This window comes from Mugil cephalus, chromosome 5 (assembly GCF_022458985.1).
Source record: "Mugil cephalus isolate CIBA_MC_2020 chromosome 5, CIBA_Mcephalus_1.1, whole genome shotgun sequence".
NCBI lineage: Eukaryota > Metazoa > Chordata > Actinopteri > Mugiliformes > Mugilidae > Mugil > Mugil cephalus.
The window spans coordinates 6,748,434-6,771,370 of record NC_061774.1 but is presented as its reverse complement, the minus strand read 5'-3'; the positions used below and the strand labels follow the sequence as shown (position 1 = coordinate 6,771,370).

The window sequence follows — 22,937 nt, the reverse complement described above, 5'->3', positions numbered from 1 at the left end:
GGTGAGTATTAGCGAAGGAAAACAAAATAATGGACATGAGTTTCTTATTTATCATCTGCATTTAGGGATATAAAACGTGCGGCGCAACCAGCTGATAGCTTTCTGTTTTGCTGTCCCTATTTTCACCAGAAAAGACTTGTCATAAATAAACTGAATGTTTTCCAGGCAGAATTCAATTACCCCTGTCAGCCAGTAGTAATGAGTAACAGCCAGTGCATGCTCTCATTCAATTTCAGTGTCCATAGGGAATGATGTTTGTCTGATGTCTTGATTTTTTATTTATTTATTTATTTATTCCCTCACAATGATGTTCTTTCTGCGGCCTGCTTAGTGCAGCAAAACATTCGAATCAAACACTAATTTGACTCTGGGCCTCAGCACATGAAAGCAGCCTTGGTTTGCTTTCATGGCTTCGGCACATTGGTAGCCTTCTTTAACACAACCTTTCCGAGTTGAGAAGTCAACTCAACCCGTGTTCCAGAAAACGTGCATCCAGATCACCCAGCTCATCTTTTGTGTAAAAAGCACAGATATATAGAATGGTTGACCCAGTTAGATTCAAGCTCCCTCTCAATATGTTTGTTTAGTTAACAGGGAACTCATGTAATGAATTATTCAAATTCAATTACTGCATATTAAATGGTAGATGGGTCTCATCAACAACTATCACAGTAAAAAATTAACAAGGGCTTTGAGAGGCATAGCCGCTTTCTAAGTAGGACTCGTTTTATTCGGTGTTTCCCTTTCCACTAAACATTTATGGCTACTTTTCCCAAGAGATGTCGACACTGTTTGTCTGCCTCTATTGATTAATGTGCCGAATCACACAGTCCAGTATTCACTTGGTAAGAGTACACCACGCTGTATCAATATGCCCTTTCCAGCCAGACAAAAGGGGTTCAGGTAGCTGCTCCACTAGGCCTTCAGAGAGGGGGAGTGGGTGATATTTAAAAAGGTTCTGCTCAGCAGAAAGCCCATAGGTTTGAAGTGACTGTAGTGATATTTGGTGTCGTCCATTCTGAGATTGAGATTGGTGGGTTTGCAGCTCAAAGGTCATCAACTCCACCGCCCCGTATGAGGACGACAACAGAGAAACGAGTCCTGAGGATGGGGGGCGCCTATGTCTTTTGTATTCTTATTAGTTATCTCTGACCTCTATCTTTCTTAATACTCTCCTTTTCTAATTACCTGGCCCTTCTCGTCCGCCTCCCTCCTTACCTCATATCCCTGCAGCCTGACTGATGGTGAGCAGATGATCGTCTGGACAGGAAAGGTTGAGGTGACTCCCCAGCTTAAGTCACACCTCATTAAATGAGCTTCACCGCGTCCCAGTTCACACACTGGTGTATTCCTACTTGGACGGATTTAATGAGTTGCGGATGAGTAACAAGGCACCATAAAAAGTAACCGCAGCCAACACGTTTTGAGGAACCGAACGATGTTTGCCATCGTTTTCACGGTGATGTGAGACGCGGGAGTTGCCGTAGGTGCCTTAGTGACAGCAGCATCTGTTCTGAACACCGGATTAGGCTAAACCCAAAAGGAGGGCAGGCCTTTCTCCGGAGAGTTTTCGCTCTGCATGAATATTGATGGAAACGGAGTGAAAAATAATTGTTAACCTCTGCGCACTGCTGAAATGCTGTCAACTGCGGTGGCTACCCCACCATCATTCACAGCTTGAGAATCACTTGACTCCAACGCCGCTCGCTCGCTGCCTCCAAGAAAAGGTAAACACAAATCGTCTGTATGTTCTGCAACATTACCACACCGCGTTAAAATGCTGCCTGAGTGTAAGCAATCCCTTTATGAGAGCCAGTGGACACCATGGGACATTTGGAAGAAGTGTTTCACAGCTAGCTTGACTCCTGGCACCCAGTGTAGTATCAGCATTACACAGCCATGAAACTTCACTGGCCCCAAGTCAACATTAACACAAAGGCAGGTAATGTCTTGTAGCCAGGCATCTAGCTCCCACCAGGGGGTCAAAAATAACACAAAAACAGGCAAAGAATGTGGAATAAAGAGACTTTGGAGAGCTTAAAATGGAAATGTGATTTCCCCTGAGGTTGACAAATAGCCCTCGCAAATGTTCCACAAAACCAGACCATTCGCTTATCTGCATATCTATCAGTTCGTCTGATAAATGACAGGCTGACCTATAGAATGGACGAGGATATGAAAGCAGCTCTACATCTCGAGTGTGAGAAAACCCTGCTTAAAAACTCATAATTGTTAAATAGCGTTTTTTTCCTTAGCAACGGTTAAAGTTTGATGTTCTTGCCAAGTAATAGTCATAGCACTGGCCAAGTCATGTCTGCTGACTGTAGTAGACTGTAAATATTCATTTTGAATACCACGTAAATAGTCACAGGGAATGTGGGTCATCCTTTGTTAATTTACTGAAGCCTCCTTGAAATGAAAATCTCATTTATTTCATAGTGGTCACGTGTGTATTCTGCAAATCAGGAGCAGTATTCCACTCATGGTCCATTGTTTTTATCAGAACCAGCTACCTTAAACATCGGAAAAACTGCCATCACCATTGTCAAATATTCACCTGGTAAATTAAAGAAAACAGCCTTTAATTTACATACCTTTACATTAAGTCTGTGTTTCAGTCTTGTTCAGTTATGACTGATTTAATTTATACTTTAATTGTCACATTAACATGCTTGAAGGTTGAAACACACTTTTTCCCATTCCTTTGCTGAAAACTACATCACTAAGAGACAGTAGTTTGTCTGCAAAGACTTTTCTTAGTTTTATCAATTCTGTGTGCAATATGGAGACTAAAGTGAAGCATTCATAACAAAAGGCGACTTCTCCTTTTGTTCACATTAACCTGACAAAACGAGGTTTCACTGAGAGACAACTGTGAGTTTAAGTCAATGTTCAATTAATGAGGGAAAAGATGGAAAACTTCACATTATCATTGTCTCATAAACTGACCTGAAACACATTTAATTAGAGAGTATGCACCTGAATGGCGGAAGAAGCGATTGCCAGATAATTAAACCTGCCAAAGGCAAATATACTGAATACTGTATAAATCTCTGCAGTGCATGGAGGGTGAAGACAGAGGGGGTACAACAGAGAGCGCAGGCCGGACAAGCAGGAGGGAGGGGGAAAGGCCAAGCATCAGACAGAGCATTCATTATCACCTGACTGACCTGCATATTGCGCTGGGTGAGAGTAATGGGGAAGGACACACTCATTGGCCAAAGCCAAGTAAGAAAGGCTCTTTTCATTCCCTTTCTCTTTCTTTTCTTTTAAGTAATCTGTCACTTTCGTCCTCGCTTCAGTTTCTATTTTGAGACAATGTCCTCTAGGATCTCATTGTTTTAAAGAAATAACAGCAGACAGAAACACGATTATATCATGTAATGCATAATGAGTTACCTGATGACTGCTCATTTAATGAGTGCTATTATCCTTCCTATACTGAGCATTCATCGTGTTATTGTACACCAATCGGCCACAACATTAAAACCGCTGACAGGAGAACCACCCACCTGCACTCCAAAGACTCTCTGTGATGGCAGCAGCCATCCCCTGAAGGATGCAGCCAGACACAGACACACACAAAAACACTTCAGGAGAAACTAAAAAATACATGAAAAACAGAAAAACAAGGTGTTGACCTGGCCTCCAAATTCACTCAATCCCAAACCGAACAAGTATCTGTGGGATGATCCACAGAAGCCCCTCCCCTCAACCCATAGGACACACTAGCAACACCCACAGGACACCCTCACAAGGCCTATGTCCATTCTCTGATGAGTCACAACTGTTTTGGAGAAAATAATATGACAATATTAGGAGGTTGGTCATAATGTTATGCCTGATTTGTGTATAAAGTTTCCCATGTTTAGCATTTTAGTATGTTAGCAGCCTAATATTACCTAATTAGCACAGCTAATTCTCTCCTGTCTTATTTATTTACATCTTCCTGGAAAGCGTCATGCAAGAAGCACTCTAAGACTTCCATAGTTCCACAACCGTCGGAGGAAGACCCCTCTCCAACCTCCACTTTGCAGATGATACCGACCTGATAAGAAACAGCGAAACCGAACCCCAGGAACTGACCACCAGACTGGAAAATGTGGCACGGACATACGGCATTGAGACAAGTGCTGAAACAAAACTGATCCTGGTCAACAGTCACAACCATTTGTCACCAACCAAGATCAGACAGAACGGGAACGAGTGACTTCAAGTACTTCTGATCAAAAGCGTAGATGGCAGCTCCGCAAAAGAAATAAAAGCTAAGATTGGCATAGCAACATCAGCAATGACCAGACTTGACAGTATCTGGAACCACAATGCCATCAGCTTCTCTGTGAAGGTCAGACTCTACAAGTCTCCGGTACTCTCCACCCTACTCTATGGTTGTGTAAGCTGAACATTCACAGCAGACACTGAGCAAAGGATACGGTCTTTCAAAAACACATGCTACAGGAGGACGTTACAGATATCATACAGAGAACACCAGAACAATGAATATGTCAGACCTCAAGTGGCCGCGCTCAAGAACAAGATCCCGTACTCTCATCAGTCAAACGCCGTAAGCTGACCTAGTATGGTCACACCACCAGACACACCTCCCTGGCTAAGACCATCCTACAGGTGACAAGCAGACAGAGGAAGTCCCACATGGACAACATCAAGGAATGGACCGACTGCAACTTCCAGACCATTCTTCATACTGCTGAAGGTAGAGAGAAAAGGAGATCCCTGCCTGCCCAAGCTCCCATGTCGAATATTCGTGTAAGTTATTCCAATTCATCTGCTGCAAGACATAACTTATTGTATCAAATTTCATGGCCAACCATGAAAAAGAAAAAGTCAAAGCATTACAAAGGCATCATGAAGTGTTCTTGATCTCGGAACCACAATTACAGCACATTTCATGGCTCATGGTATGCTGCATGTGATGAGCAGCATCTGGCTGTTCTGTGGTATTTAAGAGGGATGAATGCGCAACCATATGAGCAGTTTTGTTTCTTGATCTATGATTTGCATAACAATTACGTATGAGCAATTACAGCGCATGCTCGTCATTGTTGAGTTTTAAACAAACATCTGCAGCAGTACATGCTAGTTTAGGTAAACTGAACCTTTGACAAAACACACTGTGTGCTGCCTACAAATTGAACGTGTCAGCTTGTGGTTATGACATGAGAAGTCGGGGACACAAAATGCTTGATGTTGAAGTGGTAACCGCTGCAGTGCACCTATAGACATCTACGATGCAGAGATACTGTCAATTAGAATAACAAGACATTGTAAAAATCTACAGTTATTACCAAGTATATGCATTTTTATACTATTTACACAGGCACGTTGGCAAGTTAATGTAGTGTTATCTCAGATGTGGGTGTCTTAGAGAAAGTTTTTTCTGACTATAAAAGCTGACAAATCTTGGTCAGGACATTCACGCAGGTACAATACAGCAGAAAATCACTTTTGATACAGATTTCCTTCAAGTAGATTTTCTTCATTTGGGGTATTTTATGTTCACAAATGTAATAAGCTTTCATCTGAGTTTTGTCACACAGTGTGCCACTGCTCTCTGAATCACATGCGTGACGCAAAGTCTTGACACTAATAGCTGAGAGCAGGCGCTTAGGATTTTAGAGGGTAACTATGTTGGTTGAGTGTTAAGTTTTGACCAACAGATCATGGTCTTTGTGAATATGTAGCTCTCTCAGAAACACAAATATAATATCTCCATATAGAGCAGCGACACACACTCAGGCCTCTTACCTGTGACTCGACTCGGCCTGTGGTCCTTGTACATCGTACAGATGCAGCGCTGTTGGGCGCGATCTCAACTTCTCTGGTGTCGCGGCGAATCTGTTTCTGAAAACAAATCCAGGAATAACAAAGGTCTGATCAGCTGTTTGTTCTGTTGATGAGAACACCGCACAAGAGTCTCTCACAGCGCTACTCTGCAATCCGACTTATTCATTCTGTAGCCGTTCAAGGACACTGACTGAGAGGAGCCGTTAAGAAGGGGCCTTTGTCTTGAATAGAGAGAAGACAAACAGAGGAGACTGTAATTCATCCGCTTTTCCAAAAGGCACGACCCCCCTGCTTTGTGGTGCAGGAGCTCATCTGAGCTAGAGAGGGCTCTGAGGCGCGGGAGGGTCCCATTGACTGCGCTATTAACACTCAAACTGGAGGGATCAGCATAGAGGAAATACAAAACCCTGCCAGAAGGATGCACAGAGAATTCTGTAATGCATTTCATTCCACCAAGAGAGACCCTGAGGGTACCGTGATGACCAGAGTAATTGGCTTTCTCCGGCTATGATAATCTGCATCAGTCATGCCATGCCAACACACTCTGAGGCCACTGAGAAGGTCACAGCCATCCCCAAACCTCACTCCACAGGGCTGACAGCAGCATCTGGATTCTTACTGAAAGGCCTTTCTGCTGCATCCTGGGGTTTTACCTTTAGTTCAAGGACCTGACTAGTTACACATTTTGGTCTACTTTTACAAGAGATTATTTGACGGGTGATTTATACTAATAAACATTGCAATTAAAACAGCCAGCACATGGATGTGACAACTATCACAAAAAACTGATTGAGATTATACTGTAATGTAAATAACTATTTGTTGCCGACAAATAGAATATACGTTTTATAAAATGAAAAAACACACACAGCAAATGTCACGTAGTGTAGAAATTATACAACAGCTCATTACTTATGCAGTTCCCTACCTTACATGTTGATGCACTGATCAGATTCCAATCGCTGACATGCAACTTAATTTATGCTGACAAATGCAGCGTGTGACAAGCATAAGAAGATCTTGGCACACACAGTAGCATCCCTACGACTGAAAGCATTCTGATCAGGTACTCGTTTGACATGGACACTAAATAAAATGATCTATATGTTCACACATCCAATCGCAACATACAGCATTTTATGGTTCTGTCCGCAGGGGATCTTTAAACCTGAAAGAAATATGACGGACTCGTGTTTTCAATTATGCTGACCCCCATCAATGTTCATCCCCCATCACCAGCTTTGTTCATCTTTTCAAACACTTGTCTTTCTATCTTTCTGTCCCTCCTGGAAAGTCACCACACCACCTGATGTTTTCCTCGTGCGTAGAACACATACTTAGAAAGAGTGGATTTATTCTACCCAGAGACGAGCGATTGAATCAAAGGTTCACGTAGTTTGCGCAATATCAAAAATTCATACCCTCTTCTCAACCTGATTGAAGATTCCTTCCAATTAGACAAGGTCGGGCTGCTCGGTCCAGATTAAGGTGCTCTTGGGAGACATTATATTCTTATTGGGTTGTTGGTGGAATACCAGTGTAATTGTAAATATGGCTACTGACTGTTGAGAAAATACTACAGCATCAGCTAGGTTTGGGTGGTACCACAGTGTTGTGGTGCAGTGCAGTACAATGGCACTAAGAAACCCTAAAGCTATGGCAGGAGTTTTCTGGGATAGACATATTAACTGTATTCCAAGTGTGACTTAAATAATGTACTTCACTTTCTGTACAGTAACAAGCTGGAAGGGTCATCTTCTTCAACTGTAAAAGCTAAGTAGGATCTTAATAAAGAACGCAGATTTTATTTGCTAGTCTGGAGTCAGTAATTGTCTCAATAAAAGGAAGAAGGCTTTCAAGTCGTTGGCTGTGCCACAGGGATTCCTCTTAAGTTTTGTTTCTGTTTTAATCTTCGTTTTCTGGGTCAGTTGACTCAGTTGTGGACTTGTTGTGCGCTGATGAACATGTTGATTCACCACTTAAACAGGAGACACTGATGAGATCGTCGTGATGTTGTATCTTTGTCTAGTCTGTGCTGTTACTTTTTATCTCTTCTAAGGGGTGAAAGCGAGTCATCAGTCAGAGGAACCCTGACTCAACACTGCTGCTTAGTTGCCTCCATAATTGTGAATAATTTCTTTCTTGGATTAGCATTCCAAAGTTTTGCTTGTTGTTGTAACTCCTGCAACATTTATGATGTCAAAACCGAGCGGGAGTTCTACCTACTTTTAAAAGTTGTGATAACAAGTGTTTGGAGTGGAGGTTCCAATAAAACAAAAAAACTGTGTATGTAAAATACGGTCTTAGCATATACCTGTGCAGTAGAGAGCTGAATCAGAATGCCTGATAACCGTTCTCCTCTCGCATTAACAAGCATTTGTGCGATGGCAACTACAAAGCAAAATCAAGGCCAGCGAAAACCGCACCCGCTCCCACAGTGCAGACAGAAAAATAAGGCTGCTTAGTCACCATCCGAATGGCATTAGCCTAAACTTTGGAAGAATAATGACAGCTATTTTAATTTGGGAAAATAGCTGTTCTCCAAATGAGAGGAGTGCAAAGAAAATCCGTTTTCGAGGTCCTTCGCGGGAACAAGAGCAAATGACATTCATCACCCCCTCCCCCCATCATATTTGTTATTACCAGCATTTTTCATTTCCATGTACTTAGTTCTAAAAAACTTTTCAGTCGTTCAGAAAAAGCTTGAGTTGCTATCTCGGGCAAATGTTTACACTAATGATTACGAATGAAGCAGAGAAGCTGAGGGGAGAGAAGTTTCACACTGGGCTTTGAAATCAGTCCCTGAAAATTAGACTCATTTGGATCCAGCACACTTCCCAATATGCAAGCTTCAGAGTAAGCAGAAAAACTAGAAAGACAGTGCCGAGGCCAGCGACCACGAGCGTTATTAAAATGAAAAACTAGATTCGGTTTGAGGCAGAAATTCAATGGTACAGGAGGCTAACACAGCACAATTTGCTGATAGTTCATTCTAATTCAAAAACATCTCACGGGGATTGGGAGCACCATTTTTATTGATTTACTCTTCATTTATAGATGGTAAATGAACACAAGCAATTGACAAAATGTCAATTTTACTGCTTCAAAATGCAATTAGGATGTCCTGTGGATCCTTTCAACAGATATTCATCATTCAGACAACATTATGTGTTTAGCCCGTATAGTATGTGCATATTTTCCCATGTATTTTTACACTCAGTTGAGTGCATTCATCTTCCTGGCGACTGCTCAGTGCCATGCACCTGTGTCCACCGGGGCTTAGAGGATCCCCTCAGAGAGAAGGGGATTATCAGAGTGAACTGCCCCCTATAGTGATAGAAAAGGGAGATACCCAATAATAGCCTCGATAGGTCCATTCATCTTTTGTCTCCACAGCAGGGAAACAGCAGCCTGGGAAGGCACAAACCATAGTGCCCTCTGAAACTATTTGCAGCCTTTGATTAATCATACCAACTTCTGAACTGATCGGTACTTCACAAGTAGCTCCCGTGTACTTTTTTCTTTCCTGTAACTGTCCCTGAGCCTGCATGCTTATCTCTGTGATGAAGTACCACAGCGCTCGTGCAGGGAGGACAAAAAAGAAGGCTTGAGTGATTTTGAATCTGTCTGAAAATCATATATATACGTGTTCACAACATTGAGTGGTGATGCAGCACTGATATTTTCGCAGGAAAATACTTTTTTCCTACCTCGCCTGGGTGTGCTTCATTTGGAAAAACATCAGTCATTCAAACATTAGATAGCTTGCATATCTTCAACTAGTCCCTAGAACACACATGTCAAACTTGAGGCCCGTGGGACAATTGTATCCACCCACAACACAAGACCATATTCTATACATTTTGCTGTGCGTCCTTTTCGCATCAGGCAGGTACGTCAATCAGCTCTCCCTCCCAACTTTATTGGCAAACTCAACAGTCTCAGCGTATCGGTAGAGTGGGGCAGTGTGGCACTCTGAGGCTACATCAGTCCATAAGGTTGACTCATAAAAGCTCAAGTCACGAGCATTAGATCACTAAATACTAAAATACATTAACGGAGATTTACAGACAAAGACAAAGTCAGTTAGCCTACTGTTCCACGGTAGCGCACGCAAATACAAAACTTACTACTTTTTTAGTTTGGTGTCAATTCTAAGTGTCGATAACAGGGAATTCATACATACAATTATAACATACAAATGACATTTTCAAGTCAGTGTAAATCTCCCAATAGTAAGTAAGACACCATAAAACACCACAGATATCTTTTATTTGAAATTTGTTCACAATACTTGTTGATTTTTTTTTTTTTTTCTGAATTCTTTATTATGGCCTGAAGAAAGTTAAATGTCTACTTCTGTATGAATAATACATCTGAAAAGACAAATTGTCTCTCACTTTAAACAAATATCTATTCTGGTTGGTCCATTCCGGAGTCAGTTCTTAAATTTAGTCCCCTCTCGCACTGAGCTTGACACCACTGGCCTAGAAGTAATGTTTTCACCCGGTGTGCTGTCATGTTGTACGGCAATGAGGTTCCCATTTAACATGATATGTACAGGGCAACCCGAGAGAACATACACAGAGAGACTCCAGTTCACTTCTGGACCTTACAAGCATGTCCTTCCATTGCTCTCTTTGGCCACAATTCCTGTCATCAAATGCATTTCATTTCTAAGTCACATGCCTTTATTCCTGGCTTTTACCATCACCTAGGTTCTAAGCAATAATCTACTAAACACATTCATTCTAAAGACTTTTATGTGATCATAAATTGTCTACTGTTGATGACAAGAAAGAACCCGTTCATAGTCCTGGCAACACAGCTGGTGAGAGAACTGTAAAAAGTATCTATATATAGTGTAGTCTGTAGCTAAGGTGTAAATTATGGCCTGTTTGAGTTCTCGTTGAAGCTATGTGAACTGCTTGAAAATATAAGCTTTCTGTTTATTGAGATGTTTTTCAAAGGTGTACTGCCCCTGGCTTAAATCACAGAAAATCTACACTGACCGGCCGCTTTATTAGGTACAGCTTACGAGTAAAAGGTCCAACCCCCTTTTGCTTTCAGAACTGCCTTGATTCTTTGTGGCATACTTTCAACAAGGAGTTGGAAACATTTCTCAGAGATGTTGGTCCATATTGACATGATAACATCACACAGTTGCTGCAGATTTGTCAGCTGCACATCTATGATGCGAATCTCCCGTTCCACCACATCCCAAAGGAGCTCTATTGGAGTAAGATCTGGTGACTGTGGAGGCCATTGGGGTACAGTGAACTCATCGTCATGTTCAAGAAACCAGTTTGAGATGATATGAGCTTTGTGACATGGTGCATTATCCTGCTGGAAGTAGCCGTCAGAAGATGGTACACTGTGGTCATAAAGGGATGAACATGGTCAGCAACAATACTCAGGTAGGCTGTGGCATTTAAACCATGCTCAGTTTGTACTAAGGGGCTGATATTGTAATAACATAAACGCTGATATATCCTAAGTTGTTTAACACATCTATATGTAAATACCAGGAAATAAAAGCTGAGATTCTGAACTCTTGTCTCATACTCATCTTTTGATCTTAAACCCAAATGTCTTCAGTGAGAAACAAAAAGAATGGCCAGAATTTGCCATGCTGTTCCAATACTTTCAGAGGGGACGGTGTATCCGATTTTCTATTATACTGCCACTAATCTTGGACGCTGGCACCCTGGCCGCTAGAGGGCCTGCAAGGGAGAACACAGGGTCTCTTTCAGTGGTGGCTAGCTAAAAATATGTCGAGCAACATTAAAGCTTTCTCCCTTTGTATGATCACTTGGTAAGTGAGTATGCAAAGTATCAAGGTTCAAGGAAAAGGTTTCCTTTTCTGGTATCCTACAAAAATCTGAAAGTATTGATGCTGGTAAAAATGTTATTACAACATCAGTCAGGATTTTTTTTACATTATTGGTGAAGTTATTACATTATTGGGTTTTATTACATTTTCGATCGAGTTAAGTGCAAATTTTCTTACATTTTCAGGCGTTACTACATTTTCAGGAAATTATTACATTATAGGGTGCTATAAGGCAGAACCAAATATTTGTGCATCTGTATCAAATACAAGTCCCCATATTGGAGTAAAGATGGAACACATACAGTAGTTCATTCATCGCGCATCGCTTTGTTTTCGGCAATAGGTCACCAGGAGATGTTCAAGGCTGTAGGTAACCCTTTTGTGTATTTTCCACTCCGAGTGAAACAAGCAGAACATAAACTGATATTATAGATGTCGAAAAGGTAGCTCTGTATCTGTCTGCAATCTCTATTTGAACAGAAAGTGGCATCAACGAGGCCACCTCTACATCTGGGTTCACCCAACACTCCATGGTGGCATGGTGGATTTGGTGGTGGGACACAAAGTCGTGGACAGTGTTTCCTTGCTGTAAATGTTCAGCAAACTATGTGTTTGCATAATATGTCAATCAACTGTATTGCTCGCATTTACCATCACCTCAAAGCGGAGATTAGAGAACTCAAGGTCTTGTTTTTTTCACCAATCATCGCTGCAACTCGCCTTTTCAGTCCATGGTGTGTCGTTGCCACAACACTGTCAGTGACCTCGATATTAATCACTTAAACAAACGCCTCTCCTAACATTTCCTACAGTCAACAATAGCTTCATAATGGGTCCTGTGCCTTATACAGCTGGTTTGATATATACAGTAATGACAAGGAAAACCAGCAGCTGTCAGATGTGACATGTGGGTTGTGGGAATAAAATTGCTTCACTGCACACAGGCATTGTCGTGTTTGTAGTGATGCTGATATTTCTGTCATCCCTCCTACAATCACAATTTGTGCACACTATAAAATTAATCAAATTCATTCTTTCAGCTACGGGAAATTTCAATTGTATAGTAATTTATATATATATATATATATATATATATATATATATATATAGATATAATACACCACAAGTGTTTGCCCACCATTACACACATGTGCATTATTTGTTAATAAGCCTCTGGTGACTTGCTGAAAAGATGACAGTCTGTCAAATCTTCCTACGCACAAGAGAAACACTTTGGGAAGATGGCAACACTACTGTGCTGCAATATGTGAAGTCACAGCTTAAAAACAGGTAAATATACATTTTTAAAACGGACACGAAGGCAGTCATCTCTGCCCTCTGGCTGCATTTCATGGTATGATATGACATGATAAGATACGGTTAGAGATCATTTTAGTCAGAGTAAACAATGCTGACATTCACTCAGTTCCTCTGTGGGTGGCAACAGTGGTGCGACAAAACAAGTATGTCTGCTATAAATTATCCGTGCACCGCTTCTAGAATGGGTCGCTTGTGTCGAGATTTAACACAGCACACGTCAAAAACTTACAGTTTCAAAGGAATATTAAATATCTAGGTGGTGCAAAGCAGCCAGAGGGAACAAAGAGGGCAACGAGAGGACAGAGAGAGCAAAGCAGATATATTCACTGCTTCCATATGGAAGGATCAAAGAGGAAGCACAGGTTACAAATGGGGTGCGTCTTCCATAGTTTACACGTAGCTCAGACTGAAAACTCGGACGCTGGGTAGGAAAACGATTTTCCACAATGTTAACAACAGATACAGCCAAAGGACCCAGGCAGTACTATTTTCTATCACCTTTCAAGGAAGAAGAAACAAGCCCATACGTGTAAGGAAACCAAGACGACTTCAAATGATGAATGAAAATACATTTGGCTTTATAGAAAAGTGGACTTCATGCAACACAGCTTTGGTTAGAAAGTAAGAACAGCACAACACAGAACAAATTAAGGATGTAAGCTGATAAAGCTATTCATTCATTTCATTACAGTTTATTTTGTAGTTCTTAAACATTCTGGTCTATTAACATATGATTTGAACTTTCTAAGAAACTGTTCTTGGAAACAGTCCAACTGTCTAACAATAAAACTAAATAAAACCGGTACAGTCAAAGTTACTGGTAACTGAAGAATTGTTGCAGCTTTAAATTCTTAATTAAATATCAGACACAAACACTGTACTACTGCATCGGGACGAATGAAGGAAGCCACTGAACATGTAATGAAATGCAAGCAGTGAAGAAAGTAATGAACCTAGCCTTTCATAATTTGCAAACCAAGTCCTAGTCTCTGAGCCACAAAACTCTTTAACTGACAGCTGTGGCTGTGGTTATGAGAAACAACCTTACTGACTGAACCGATTCACTAAACGCAGTCAGGGGAGAGGTTTTCTCTTCGTAATTTACGAGTGGGCTGAAAGCCAGTGAGCGTTGTTTAACAGCCGTTGACACGTGCTCTCTTTGCATTCATGGCCAATGAGGAGTTTGGGGAAATCATTTTCTCCCGCCCGCCTGCACGCACAGCCCGGGATGTCATTTGCGAGTGCCAAAAAAGAGAATTTCATTCAAAAAAGACAACAAATAAACATGATTTAATATCAGCCAGAAGAGACTAAATTATTATTGTGTGGATTAGTTTCCCCATGTGAATAAAATCTAAAAGTAATCTCAAGTGTGCCCTATTAGTTTATTATGTTGATTCGACAAAGTATAAGAAAGAAGTATTCTAATGAGAGTATTAAGAGTAAACGACTCAACGGCAGAATGGCAATAAAGAGAAACAATGCAGTGTTGTTTGTAAGGTTTTGGCAATTATCTTTAGTTTCCATCTTGTGAAAGCGATGTCTTTTATTTTACTAAAAACCCTTAAATCCGTGGCTTCGAATGACTGTTGTATTCCTGGATTACGGTGAACACAGTTCTTTACTAAAATGTATGGCACATTTCTAGGTTTCATGTGTGCAACCTGCGCAGCAGGCTATTGCTGGGAAAGAGCAGAGGTGTCGGGTCAACCAACCCTCGGTAAATACATGTTTTAAAAACGTGTGAAAGGCTAGATGGTGTTCAGCTCTCCTTGTCACAAGCACTTAAGTCACAACAGAATAGGAGGCAGGTTTAAGCACGTGTGGAGAGTGAAGAGGATGAGACAGGAGGCCCATTCTGCTGCAACAAGCACATATCCCCGTCTCTACCTCTGATGTCTCGGTTAGCCCTACCACACAGGGACTAAATATCGAACTGATAGGAGAACATGCTCATTCATTGTTAATAGCACAGAACTTGTTCTCATCAGGAGAAACTGGGATGTTGAAGGATTTCTGAAACTGGGAAGCCTTTGATGAACGCTTTTGATAAATGCAGCCCCATTTGTAGCGAGGATGCCGATGACTAAAATGTCTTCAGGCGTCCAAAACAGGCTCACTGACCTGAGGAGGGTGTGATCGTGTATTACAGTACTATGTGCGTGGGAGGCTGTGAATCAGGGACCACAGGCAATTCTCTCTGTACTACAAACATTTGTTTCTGTTAGCTCTGTCATATGTTAGACATAATTAACGTTAAAGTATACTTATCTATGTCCTAAATACTTTGGGTGCACACCATTCCACATCTTTTTCTACTATGCATAAAAACGCAGTCAAAGCCCTTTCCTGATTCGTTCCTAAGTGGATATAGTTTATGATACAATTAAAAAGACTTTCAATTTGGACACTGCTCATAGGAATACTGCAGCAATACTATGTGTTCTCCCGGTATTAGTTATCAGGATGCATGCTCACTTAGATGACACGCTGTATTACTGACGAGCATTTAAGTGAAACGCAGACAAGTCTGTTCCGTTCTCCAATAACTAATTAGTTTGTCCCAAAACACAAAACCCAGGTGAGAATAATGGGCGAGAGCTGCTTAGGAGTGAAGAAAAACTGCGTATCGTGCAGGTACATTAAAGCTCTATCCGCACGTGATTAGTTTTACCTGAGGACGTCCTGTGATTCAGAAAGGACCTAACGTCTGTATCATGTGGCGCATTCGCACGGGATAAACAAACTGTGACTCACTCAAATTTATTATCAGTAGTTATGTCTCTGCTACTTTCCGCCTCAAGCCACTGTGTGTCAGAGGACAATTTACTTACTTTCTGACAGCTTTAATTACTTTGCAAATTATATTGGATATTAAAAAATAGATTTTTGATATTACTGATCCTGGGGAAGAAATTACAAACGACCTTGCAGTTTTTAAATCAGACCCACATTTGCCCTGCAACACATTCATGCTTGATTTAATGATTTCATCCATCTAAATGAGTTAATGGGTCAGCGATATCTCAACTTTGCACCATAACATCTTCCAAATTTTGATTATAACACATCCTGCATAATTCTTGAGTGACAGAGGCAGAAAAACTCAATCCAACAAAAGATAAAAAAGGTAAAAAACCCTCACAGAGATGCCGATTCGTACCGGATTAGTATTAGCATTATAAGTGTCGCTTTTACTTTACAAATCATGGACATGGATGATTTGCACACAATTAAGATCACAGATGACCTCCACTACTTTTACAAATTACCGGACGTCCCCAGATAAAACTAGTCCCATGCGGAAAGGGCTTAAGTCTAGATGGAGAAAGAAGTGTATGGCTTTTTTGAAAAAGCGGTAAATTAACAGAAGGACGTATTTTCATTTTTAAAATGAATTTTCAGATTACACTGATGATCAGTGAATTATTGAGTCAATAAACTGCAAAAATAAAACAGCTAATTAAGTCATTCTTACACTAAACGCTAGAATGTTGTCTGACCCCTGAATTAAAATGACATCAGTCAGAACAAGCTGCTCATACAAACTGCTGCTATGACAGTAAAATCAGCTCTTCTTCACTCTTCTTACCACCATATATGGCGGTACCTTGCAGCAAACTAATTAATTGTCCAACTCAGTGAATACCAATGGCCGCATACTGGCCAGCGCCATCGCTGTGGCTGATTAAGCCACCTTGGGTCATGCACTTCATCAGTGGCAATGTGTCTGAAATCTTAACCAGTCAGATCAACGTGTTAACACTGAGGGGAGCTGGGAGGCTGGTAGAGTGACAAGTAATCCTTATAGCCTGACACAGTGTGCCAAGTTGTCTGCCCTCCTGTCCACATAATGACAAGATGGAAGGAATTACATAGGTACGGGGTTGGAATTTTCAATTACATGAGTTTAACCCGTTTCTGTTTGTGAGGTACCAAATGCACCCAGAGCAGAGATGTATTCGTTCAGCAAAACTCAGTCTAGACCGAGATTGGCAAACAAAGCGACGCACCGAGCAGAAGCTGATTTGATTGTGATGCAGTGGTGAATGTAAGCAGAGATGTGTCTACAGATGTCTAGCAAGCTCGTATCTCGCCATCTATATATCCAGAAATGTTTTGTTGATTTGTTTTTTTTTTTATTTCCAAACCTGCAGTCTTCAGATGCAACCAGCGCTGCCTAAAGTAACACAGCTTGAGACAATTTGTTGGATCTGTGCTGCAACTCTGTCCTGAGCCAAAGAAAGCAGTCAAACAAACTTGAATTTGTAAAACTAGAGCGGTTCACTTCACCGTTCAGGTTAAGGGAACAATCACAACTAACAATAGGTTGCTTGGGAGAGGAACATTTGGCAGCAGAAAAGGACATTCTCTTGAAAGTGGACTGAGATGTGGTGACTGACGGCAGAGCCCACTGACCACATAAAGATTTAAGACATTCATTTTTCATGTTCTGGTTAAGCCGTTATAATTGTTCCACTGGTTCCACTTCACCTGAGAATTAATGTGGAACTATGCAGGGCGTGATCTTTAAAAGGTCCTGCTTCCACTCCAAGTAAAAAAAAAATCTCACTCCAAGTCAAGTCCAACACTTGATAACCCTGAATTATTGGATGTTATAATGCTGTTTAAAAAGTTCTGCGGTCTCTATATGAGTCAATTTCAAAAGGAAAGCAGCCAAATTCTCATGTTTTTTGTCACATGCTAAGCGTACTGACTCTCAGAATACCACTCATGTCTGTGTGGCTCAACTGACTGATGGATTCCAAACTCTGCATCAGCCAAAGCTATTAAGTGGTCTGCTAGAGCTAAATGACTTCACTGTTCCCAGAGTGCAACATTAGGCTCAGCAATTCCTGCTTTCTATTGTCTGGGACCACTGTGACAAAGTTAATTTTCTTGCCAGACAAGCACAGACATGTATGCTGACACACGCACAATAAATAACAACCAAAAAACAGAATCATTCAAATGGCTGGATTTTGTCTTTTTGCTGTTAGTGGTCACATGAGGTGGCCTATGCCAAATGAGTTTCCTTCAAGGAGTCTGAGTGGAGAGCTCATTCTTTGTATGCTTCTGCACTGGCAAAGTAACAGATGAATATAGCTGCAGCCGTCACATAATAGAATAGCTACCTATAATGAATTACCCGTTCAACATCTTGGAGTAAGAAATTAGCATAAGGATTGCACTATTCAGTAAAGTTTATACCAATCCAGAAACAGTTTGCATAGATGAACATCTTGTATGTGGCCAAACGCATATTTAATACCACTACCAATCTATAAAACATGAAAAAAGTGAAAAGCTGCAGCATGTACATCATGAAAATGGGGAAAAATACTAAAGAGGAGCAGAACGTACTATGGCTTATATTATAGCTTGCAAGAGAAAACTCTGCTGTAGTGAAAACTAAATAAAAGTCACTGTAAATTCAGGTGACTGGGGAACTGTTGGGACACACTATAAAAAAGGAAATATGTTCTGACCGCGTCATTTTCGGTCATGTTACAAGTACACATTAATGAGGCCATTAATCAGTTCTCAAAGTGAAATATCAGTGTAACAAAACCATTTACATAATTGTGTAAGATGGCAAAAGCTAATTACAAATGCTAATTAGTCACTTATATGGTGATTACATATAGGACCTTTTGGACCTTGGTGCCGGTTAGAGCCAACACATGATCAAGAGTGGGGCAGATTTAGTCTGTGTTTCTAGGGATCTGCTAATCTTAGAAAGTCTACCTCAACAGTATCCACAATATAAATTTAGCTAAAACTGACACATTTCTCTTGCAGGCCAGATTCTGGAGAAACTTTATTTTTGGCTCCTGCATACCTTCAGCTTTAACACTTGTAAGGCATACCCTAGATAACAGCACACACTACTAACTCAGAGGCTAAAAGTAAAGCATTTAAATGGAGCAAACTGTCAAGGATTATTAGTCATATATCTTATTTTCTTTCCTACATTGTAGTGAGTGGGGTCTAGCAGCAGTGCGTCTTTGTCTCGGGGCCTTATCTGGCTGTGAAGCGCCAAGCTCTGCGCTGCTGTCTCTATTGGCATGGCAGTGGAGGCGAGGCCTGCCATCCCAGATAAACCTCCCTCTGTTCTCCCAGCAGCCCAGCAGGCCTCATGTTTGCTGCAGGTGTCAAAGAAAATGTTCCCATAGCCATTAGACTTTAGCGCTGCTGGTGACATGTTGGCATCTCTGATAGGAAGCAACTGAAGATGGGGGAAAGTGATGAAGAGGGACAGCGAGACAGACCACACAGGGACAAGACCGAACGAGGAGAAAAAAGGTCCGACCGAGATGGCTTCCAAATAAGCCATTAGTCACAATGGGAAATATCTGATAAAAGCATAGTGATTAGTGTACGTCAACAACTAGGAAAAAGAAAAACGGTGGCAGATAGGTTGTGTTAATCACACAATGCTACTTATGCTACGTGCCGTTGCTAAGCTGTCATAAAGGGGATAACTTTGTGTTGATCATTCAGCAGTCACACTGCTCCAAGTGGCAGGAGATGGAAAACAAAGAAATATAATTGAATGCCCTCAATTTCTTTCCTTCAACAATATTATCACAGCACCAAAAATATTAAGTATGCAAAAGAGAAAGTAGTTTGATAAAGAAAAATATTAAATTTCAGATCTTTTGACATGAACGGTCACCATAATTTGTTCCGTCTTGGGACAACAGATGGGACAATTAGCTTGAACATATATATGCTACTGCAGGTGGGTGGCATTTTAAAGAGAGAACCATAAGGAAGACTTTCTCTCTGGGTGATTGTTCTATATGTACATAGATCTTAGAGATCTTAGCATAGTCATCTCTAATTTATGAGCACAGTGATTTCATCAAAAGATGTTGAAGTCATAAAAATGCTTGGCAGATTGCATAATGGAACGGAATTGACTGCTGGTTAACAGAGCAGTCTTAACAGGCCGTGTTTCTTTTACCCCCATTCCTTTTTTGGACAACGAAAAAAGTATTCCCCATAAAATATTAATCCTTTATGGGGAATAGATAGTAAAGATTAGTATAGGGAGTGGTTGTGAAGCAGATGTAGACAAACCCAAGGAATAGACTACGACAAAGAAGCATAGTCTAACATTGAACAGCTCCAATAAATCCACTCTTTATTGTACTTCCAAAAAATATCAAAAACTAAATGAACAGGATAGGTGTAAAGTATATCATATTATCTAACATTAAATGTAAGAAAGCGTTTATGATGCCACCTTTTCATCACTATACAAGAAGTAGCCCATCTGTGGGGCTGGAGGCCAATGTTAATGCGGAGACAAACAACCGCCCGCCACCTTACTAGGCAAGGAGCAGGACACCGAACTGGCAGATGAGACCACCTGGTCCCACCAGACTGTCAACCTATTTATACTCAGGACAATCATTTACACCAGGACTGTTCAGGAGCAGAGACACGGAGACTGAGGGAAGGAAGCTCTGTGTGACATTGCCATGGTAGAGAAAGAAAAAGAAAATGAGTCATCATCGTGACCTTCTGCCTTCTTATTACCTATAAGGCTTTCCCAGACGAGTGAACAAATGACAAATACTCCTTCAGCCAGACTGTGACTTTTTTAAGGACTTAAAAATGGATTTGAATAAGTTGATAAGTTGAGATGATGTCAATTTGACACAAGAAACAAATATTCTTCCACTGACAATGACACTGTGGCTTATAAACTGTAGAAGTTACACAGAAATGCAATAAAGCCTTTGATTAAGCTCATGTCAGAGTTTGACTTGTCATGGTGTCAAACATGTCAGACATCAAAACAGCACAAGAAAGTACAAGATAAACTAGAAAAAAAAGAACATCCAGCAGATCTGGTATAACGGCTTGCAGGTAAATTATTTATATTACTGTATATCTGCTCTACAAATGGTGAAAAAATTCTAAAAGTGGCTAGTTACAGCTTTGCAGCAAAGCAGACCGCAATTAAACCAGGTAACGAGTTGCTTAAACTCAAAACCTCCAAAGAGTTCAATTTTTTGCTCCTGCCTCAACTGACATTTTCCCATTAGTGGCACGGACGCACAATTTGGTGGCACCAATATTTCATATCAGGGAGCTTTTCACACAGTAATGAACATGTCACCATGTGAAATTAATGTGTCACTGTGTTTAACAGATCCAATAAAAGTAAAGAAATTGAAACACTCAGAAATTACATATCAGACCCATTATCACAGTTCGCGCAACCCAGAGACGGTTTATTTTGCTCTTACTTAACTTTATACATATCAAATGTCAGCCAAACTTCAATAAATGGCACAGGTTATTCAGAGCCACATTGCACAGTTAAGACTGACTGATGCAATTGTGATGTTTTTAGATAAGAAAAACACTATCAATAGATGACAAGTGGAATAAACAAGCAGGAAATGCTGAATAATCTTGAAATCAGGGCTGATTGGCTTTGTGACAGCACAAATATACTAGTATTGACAAAATCAAACAAGGTGGACACTCAAGCTATTCACATTTTTGTCAAATCAAATTGGGGTCTCACATTTTTCATAAAAACCTGGAGACTAATGAATTTTGACCCCCATTTCAGCCCACAAGGAAATTAATATGGGTTTTTTTTAACTCTACATTCACCAAATAATTTAACTTCTGCGTTTAGTTTCTTTGTCGAGATCAAAATATAGAGATTCGATAGACCAGGCTATTCGCTTCTATTAGTAGTAAACATCAGATCCATTCAAAATGATTGAATTTAGCAAGGTACCGAGACGTGAAGGTTTACCTCAAGAAATTCGCTTTGATGTGTGTAATTAAGAAAATAGTGAAGAAAGTAACAGCCGGCCAGTCTATCACTTAAATATGAAGCGTCAGAGATGAGAGTTTGCACACTATATTTTTACTAGTTTGTTTACATTTGAACAACAATGTAAAATGTATTTTTAGAGTGGGCTTTGTGAGGCAATTGAGGTTTTCCTTTTGCAGTATTTATGCTAAGCTTCTCCAGCAATGTCCCAGCTGTAATTTCATATTTAATGGAGGTATGGGAGTGGTATTGATTTCACCAAGTTTCTGTTTGCCTAGAACAGTAAATACATGCAGAGGGGTGTTTTGCCAGAGTTTCTGTGAGTGACATTGCTCCCCCATTCACTGTCAAGGAAGCTGCTCCACACGCTCTCTTGATGAGATGAATAATCATAGATACCGGTACTGTATGAGCATTAATATGTGTCGGTGTAGAAGAGAGTGCTCAAGTGTGTGTAGGTGCTTAAACAGCCCTATCAGCCTACTAGATTTTAAATCCAGAGATTCTTTTTTGAAAATACAAAGGGCCGTAGGCAGAGATGAGTGCAAGATATTGTAATTAGCTATCACCATCACAAAACTGCTGCAGTGGAAAATGCCAGAGAAGAAGACATATATTTTTTTTTTTTCATGATTTGTTCACTGAACCAATTGTTAACTGCTTTAGTTTTTAGACTGTACGACTTTGCCCACTTACTTGTCACAGTGCGCAGTTACAGTGTATGAAAATAGGCTGACACTGGGTAGGCAGCAGGACCTGATGATGGTTAAAAAATAAAATTAAAAAAAAAAAAAAAAAAAAAAAGCTTATCAAAGGGAGTTAGAAGTTAGCGACCAAGTTTTCTTAATTATAAATAGAGACTCTGCACATGAAGACTGAAGTATTGATTTCAGAGTGTTTACTGATGCTGGGGGCTGATTGACTGGTGTGAATTTCATTAACATGGCTTAAATGTTGCTGAAGCGACTGTCAGAGTTTAGACAGTCATTACCTGATGTGAAAGAGTTGGTAGAGAGTGTTCTGGCAATCACACCTGTTCGTGTCTCTGTAGGCAGAGAGGTGAAAGAGAGCTTAATACTGAGCCCGGTGGAGCTAAGAGGAGCTAATTTACCGTCTCTGTGCGTGTCCGTGTGTGTGTGAAGCGTCGCATCTGGAGAATGTCGGTGAGGG

The 22,937-nt window shown here is 40.7% G+C and overlaps 1 protein-coding gene across 3 annotated transcripts in view; it reads right to left on the bottom strand.

The window, feature by feature from the left end:
* enox2 (ecto-NOX disulfide-thiol exchanger 2) overlaps nt 1-22,937 on the bottom strand; it is a 195,663-nt gene that overhangs the window by 115,950 nt on the left and 56,776 nt on the right. For all 3 annotated transcript variants that reach the window (XM_047585232.1, XM_047585235.1, XM_047585231.1), the window contains exon 3: nt 5,767-5,862. In XM_047585232.1, coding sequence (XP_047441188.1) covers nt 5,767-5,800 — 34 coding nt within the window. In that variant the 5' untranslated portion in view covers nt 5,801-5,862. The remainder of the gene's footprint in view (nt 1-5,766; nt 5,863-22,937) is intronic.